Source organism: Oncorhynchus gorbuscha, unplaced genomic scaffold (genome assembly GCF_021184085.1).
Source record: "Oncorhynchus gorbuscha isolate QuinsamMale2020 ecotype Even-year unplaced genomic scaffold, OgorEven_v1.0 Un_scaffold_1472, whole genome shotgun sequence".
Lineage (NCBI taxonomy): Eukaryota > Metazoa > Chordata > Actinopteri > Salmoniformes > Salmonidae > Oncorhynchus > Oncorhynchus gorbuscha.
Genome location: NW_025746242.1, coordinates 125,001 through 131,207, shown reverse-complemented (window position 1 = coordinate 131,207; position 6,207 = coordinate 125,001). Strand labels below are relative to the sequence as shown.

The 6,207-nt window shown below is 53.3% G+C and overlaps 1 protein-coding gene across 1 annotated transcript in view; it reads right to left on the bottom strand.

Annotated features, from left to right (window-relative positions):
* Window positions 1-1,906: 1,906 nt before the first annotated feature.
* Window positions 1,907-6,207, bottom strand: part of LOC124022890 (oxysterol-binding protein-related protein 10-like) — a 57,627-nt gene continuing 53,326 nt past the window's right edge. Inside the window, exons 6-7 of the mRNA XM_046337584.1 lie at window positions 2,469-2,622; window positions 1,907-1,969 (exon numbers count right to left, since the gene is read on the bottom strand). Of these exons, the coding sequence (XP_046193540.1) occupies window positions 1,925-1,969; window positions 2,469-2,622 (199 nt within the window). The 3' untranslated portion in view covers window positions 1,907-1,924. The remainder of the gene's footprint in view (window positions 1,970-2,468; window positions 2,623-6,207) is intronic.

The window sequence follows — 6,207 nt, the reverse complement described above, 5'->3', positions numbered from 1 at the left end:
AGATCTCTTCAAGGTTCTTCCATATAAAGATCTCTTCAAGGTTCGGCCTATAAAGATCTCTTCAAGACTTCCATATAAAGATCTCTTCAAGGTTCGGCCCTATAAAGATCTCTTCAAGGTTCGGCCTATAAGATCTCTTCAAGGTTCTTCCATATAAAGATCTCTTCAAGGTTCGGCCCCTATAAAGATCTCTACAAGGTTCGGCCCTATAAAGATATCTTCAAGGTTCGGCCCTATAAAGATCTCTTCAAGGTTCGGCCTATAAAGATCTCTTCAAGGTTCGGCCCTATAAAGATCTCTTCAAGGTTAAAACCCTATAAAGATCTCTTCAAGGTTCGGCCCTATAAAGATCTCTTCAAGGTTCGGCCCTATAAAAGGACAAACAGACTGGAGCACCAGGCTACTTCCTGGTTCAATCACTCCAACGTTAGAGTGTGTGAATACTGAAGATTGCTGGTGTGGGCTGGAGAAATGGCTTTGACTTTGACATTGTAGCAGTGTTCACCTCTGATTACATTTCTCCATTGTGGGCTGTTGGAAGGGGCTGAAGGAAACGCTGTTCTCTATACTGGGCCATTGTGTTATAAACAGTGTCCAAGTCTAGTGTGACAAACATACATAACCGGTATTTATATACTGTACATCATAGAACAGAAGGGCTGAAGGAAGACTCTTCACTAAACAGTGTGTTTGGTGTTGTGTGTTAATTATGGACAAATCATAGATCCTTGGATCTTACATACATCATACAGCTGGAAGGACAGCCCCTCCTGTGGCCTACTGGGTAATAACAGTGGAGACAGCTGGAAGGACAACCCCTCCTGTGGCCTACTGGGTAATAACAGTGGAGACAGCTGGAAGGACAACCCCTCCTGTGGCCTACTGGGTAATAACAGTGGAGACAGCTGGAAGGACAACCCCTCCTGTGGCCTACGACGCCAGGACAGCGGAGTCAATCACCACCTTCCGGAGACACCTGAAACCCCACCTCTTTAAGGAATACCTAGGATAGGATAAGTAATCCCTCTCACCCCCCCCCCCTAAGTTTTAGATGCACTATTGTTAAGTGACTGTCCCACTGGATGTCATAAGGTGAATGCACCAATTTGTAAGTCGCTCTGGATAAGGCGTCTGCTAAATGACTTAAATGTAATGTAAATGTAATAACAGTGGAGACAGCTGGAAGGACAACCCCTCCTGTGGCCTACTGGGTAATAACAGTGGAGACAGCTGGAAGGACAACCCCTCCTGTGGCCTACTGGGTAATAACAGTGGGGACAGCTGGAAGGACAACCCCTCCTGTGGCCTACTGGGTAATAACAGTGGAGACAGCTACAGTACCTGTGCAAACAAATTGAAAGTGAAGGAAGAAGCATGTGAATGTAATATATTCTTCTGGTATTTAGATTCTACTATATATTTTTTTAAAGCTACATAATTGTTCAGCTATCTCTGACCACCAACGATCACGCTCATCTTCTGTCCCCTAACCAACCTCTTCCTGGTTCGACCGGTCCGTCTCCAAAATGGCCGCCGAGTTTCCTGTATCGTGTGGTAGCAGGTCAGCTTCTGACAGGGAAACTCAGTGAGCTTTTTCTGTCTTGACTGTAGTTCCTGTCCCTCTGAGAGTCTTTGGCACCTCTCATTCTTATTGAATGACTGAGACACAAGCTCCTCATCCAAGACAATCCTTGGGCAAATCTGAAATTAGCACCCTATTCCCTATATAGTGCACTCCTTCTGCAGTTGTCCGCTATATAGAGAATAGGGTTCCATTTTGAACACAGGCCCCTTGTATATTTCCTCTAGTCTCTAGTGGCCCGGCTAGCTGGTCCCCTGTGTGTTGCCGTGACCACCAGCAGGCCGCTCTCTGTGCTGTGATTGGCAGCTGGCACGTTGCCCCTCCCCCGAGGCCCCTCCCTCGTCAGTGGGTCTTCCACAAGGGGTTGTGATACACCCAGCCCTCGCCCTGTGAGAAAAGAGAGACAGAGAGAGAGAGAGAGAGAGAGAGAGCGACAGAGAGACAGAGAGGCAGAGAGAGAGAGAGACAGAGAGGCAGAGAGAGAGAGAAGAGAGAGTGAGAGACAGAGAGAAACAGAGAGCGAGAGAGAGAGACAGAGAGACAGAGAGACAGAGAGAGAGAGAGACAGAGAGAGTGAGAGACAGAGAACAGAGAGTGAGAGACAGAGAGAAACAGAGAGCGAGACAGAGAGACAGAGAGAGACAGAGAGCGAGAGAGACAGAGAGAGAGAGTGAGAGACAGAGAGTGAGAGAGAGAGAGCAAGAGACAGAGAGCGAGAGAGAACGAGAGAACGAGAGAGAGCAAAGGGAAACATGTTTAGCAGTCTTTTTAAAAATAATTTTGATTGTGAGCGTACAGTACATTAAAGACAAGACCAGGGAAGCTGACACAACGTTTGAGGTAATGTCAGAGGTCAAAGTGAACCGTTCAGGTCCTAGTTCCTCACCTCCTTGATGAAGTACTTGGGTGTCCAGGGTGTGTTGGAGGCTGCTCTCTGTCGGCCCTCTGCTCTCTGCCTCTCCTCCAGACAGTGTTTGTGCTCTGTAGCAGAGTCAATGTTTCCTGATCTCAGAGCTGAGGTGACATGCTGCCACAGACGCCTGTAGAGGGACACTATACCATTATTACTGATCTCAGATCTGAGGTAATGCTCTGCCCCTGTAGAGGGACACTATACCATTATTACTGATCTCAGAGCTGAGGTAACACGTGTGTGAGACTAGCAGTGTATTAAAGCTGAGAGAGATTGTCACTGATCATCAGGGGGAGGGCGTATCTCCCTCCCTCCCTCCCTCCTCACCGTGATTCGTAGTGTCCCTGTTTCTCCATGGGGGCGTAACTCCCTCCCTCCCTCCTCACCGTGATTCGTAGTGTCCCTGTTTCTCCTTGGGGTATCTCCCCTCCCTCCCTCCCTCCCTCCTCACCGTGATTCGTAGTGTCCCTGTTTCTCCATGGGCGTAACTCCCTCCCTCCCTCCCTCCTCACTGTGATTCTAGTGTCCCTGTTTCTCCATGGGCGTAACTCCCTCCCTCCCTCCCTCCTCACTGTGATTCGTAGTGTCCCTGTTTCTCCATGAGGGTAACTCCCTCCCTCCTCACTGTGATTCGTAGTGTCCCTGTTTCTCCATGGGGCGTAACTCCCTCCCTCCCTCCCTCCTCACTGTGATTCAGTAGTGTCCCTGTTTCTCCATGGGCGTAACTCCCTCCCTCCCTCCTCACTGTGATTCGTAGTGTCCCTGTTTCTCCACTATCTCCCTCCCTCCCTCCCTCCCTCCTCAGTGATTCGCTGAGTGTACCTGTTTCTCCATGGGGGTATCTCCCTCCCTCCCTCCCTCCTCACCGTGATTCGTAGTGTACCTGTTTCTCCATGGGGTGTATCTCCCTCCCTCCCTCCCTCCTCACCGTGATTCGTAGTGTCCCTGTTTCTCCATGGGCGTAACTCCCTCCCTCCCTCCTCACCGTGATTCTGATGGGCGTAACTCCCTCCCTCCCTCCCTCCTCACCGTGATTCGTAATGTCCCTGTTTCTCTATGGGCGTATCTCCCTCCCTCCCCTCCTCACCGTGATTCGTAGTGTCCTGTTTCTCCATGGGGGCGTGTCTCCCTCCCTCCCTCCCTCCTCACCATGATTCGTAGTGTCCCTGTTTCTCCATGGGGCGTAACTCCCTCCCTCCCCTCACCGTGATTCGTAGTGTCCCTGTTTCTCCATGGGCGTATCTCCCTCCCTCCCTCCCTCCTCACTGATTCGTCAGTGTCCCTGTTTCTCTATGGGTGTATCTCCCTCCCTCCCTCCCCCTACCTCCCTCCCTCCCTCCTCACCGTGATTCGTAGTGTCCCTGTTTCTCTATTATGTATCTCCCTCCCTCCCTCCTCCCTACCTCCCTCCCTCCTCACCATGATTCGTAGTGTCCCTGTTTCTCCATGGGGGCGTATCTCCCTCCCTCCCTCCTCACCGTGATTCGTAGTGTCCCTGTTTCTCTATGGGGTGTATCTCCCTCCCTCCCTCCTCACCGTGATTCATAGTGTCCCTGTTTCTCCATGGGGCGTATCTCCCTCCCTCCCTCCCTCCTCACCGTGATTCGTAGTGTCCCTGTTTCTCCATGGGCGTATCTCCCTCCCTCCCTCCTCACTGTGATTTGTAGTGTCCCTGTTTCTCCATGGAGCGTAACTCCCTCCCTCCCTCCCTCCTCACCGTGATTCGTAGTGTCCCTGTTTCTCCATGGGGCGTATCTCCCTCCCTCCCTCCCTCCTCACCGTGATTCGTAGTGTCCCTGTTTCTCCATGGGGCGTAACTCCCTCCCTCCCCTCCTCACCGTGATTCGTAGTGTCCCTGTTTCTCCATGGGCGTATCTCCCTCCGTCCCTCCCTCCCTCCCTCCCTCCCTCACCGTGATTCGTAGTGTCCCTGTTTCTCCATGGGGCGTATCTCCCTCCCTCCTCACCGTGATTCGTAGTGTCCCTGTTTCTCCATGGGGTGTATCTCCCTCCCTCCTCCCTCCTCACCATGATTCGTAGTGTCCCTGTTTCTCCATGGGGTGTATCTCCCTCCCTCCCTCCCTCCTCACCGTGATTCGTAATGTCCCTGTTTCTCCATGGGGCGTAACTCCCTCCCTCCCTCCCTCCTCACCGTGATTCGTAGTGTCCCTGTTTCTCCATGGGGCGTATCTCCCTCCCTCCCTCCTCACCGTGATTCGTAGTGTCCCTGTTTCTCTATGGGGTGTATCTCCCTCCCTCCCTCCCTCCTCACCGTGATTCATAGTGTCCCTGTTTCTCCATGGGGCGTATCTCCCTCCCTCCCTCCCTCCCTCCCTCCCTCCTCACCGTGATTCGTAGTGTCCCTGTTTCTCCATGGGGCGTATCTCCCTCCCTCCCTCCTCACTGTGATTTGTAGTGTCCCTGTTTCTCCATGGAGCGTAACTCCCTCCCTCCCTCCCTCCTCACCGTGATTCGTAGTGTCCCTGTTTCTCCATGGGGCGTATCTCCCTCCCTCCCTCCCTCCTCACCGTGATTCGTAGTGTCCCTGTTTCTCCATGGGGCGTAACTCCCTCCCTCCCTCCTCACCGTGATTCGTAGTGTCCCTGTTTCTCCATGGGGCGTATCTCCCTCCGTCCCTCCCTCCCTCCCTCCCTCCTCACCGTGATTCGTAGTGTCCCTGTTTCTCCATGGGGCGTATCTCCCTCCCTCCTCACCGTGATTCGTAGTGTCCCTGTTTCTCCATGGGGTGTATCTCCCTCCCTCCTCCCTCCTCACCATGATTCGTAGTGTCCCTGTTTCTCCATGGGGTGTATCTCCCTCCCTCCCTCCCTCCTCACCGTGATTCGTAATGTCCCTGTTTCTCCATGGGGCGTAACTCCCTCCCTCCCCCCTCCTCACCGTGATTCGTAGTGTCCCTGTTTCTCCATGGGCGTATCTCCCTCCCTCCCTCCTCACCGTGATTCGTAGTGTCCCTGTTTCTCCATGGGGTGTATCTCCCTCCCTCCCTCCCTCCTCACCGTGATTCATAGTGTCCCTGTTTCTCCATGGGCGTATCTCCCTCCCCCTCCCTCCCTCCCTCCTCACCGTGATTCGTAGTGTCCCTGTTTCTCCATGGGGCGTATCTCCCTCCCTCCCTCCTCACTGTGATTTGTAGTGTCCCTGTTTCTCCATGGAGCGTAACTCCCTCCCTCCCTCCTCACCGTGATTCGTAGTGTCCCTGTTTCTCCATGGGGCGTATCTCCCTCCCTCCCTCCTCACCGTGATTCGTAGTGTCCCTGTTTCTCCATGGGGCGTAACTCCCTCCCTCCCTCCTCACCGTGATTCGTAGTGTCCCTGTTTCTCCATGGGGCGTATCTCCCTCCGTCCCTCCCTCCCTCCCTCCCTCCCTCCTCACCGTGATTCGTAGTGTCCCTGTTTCTCCATGGGGCGTATCTCCCTCCCTCCCTCCTCACCGTGATTCGTAGTGTCCCTGTTTCTCCATGGGGTGTATCTCCCTCCCTCCTCCCTCCTCACCATGATTCGTAGTGTCCCTGTTTCTCCATGGGGTGTATCTCCCTCCCTCCCTCCCTCCTCACCGTGATTCGTAGTGTCCCTGTTTCTCCATGGGGCGTAACTCCCTCCCTCCCTCCCTCCTCACCGTGATTCGTAGTGTCCCTGTTTCTCCATGGGGCGTAACTCCCTCCCTCCCTCCTCACCGTGATTCGTAGTGTCCC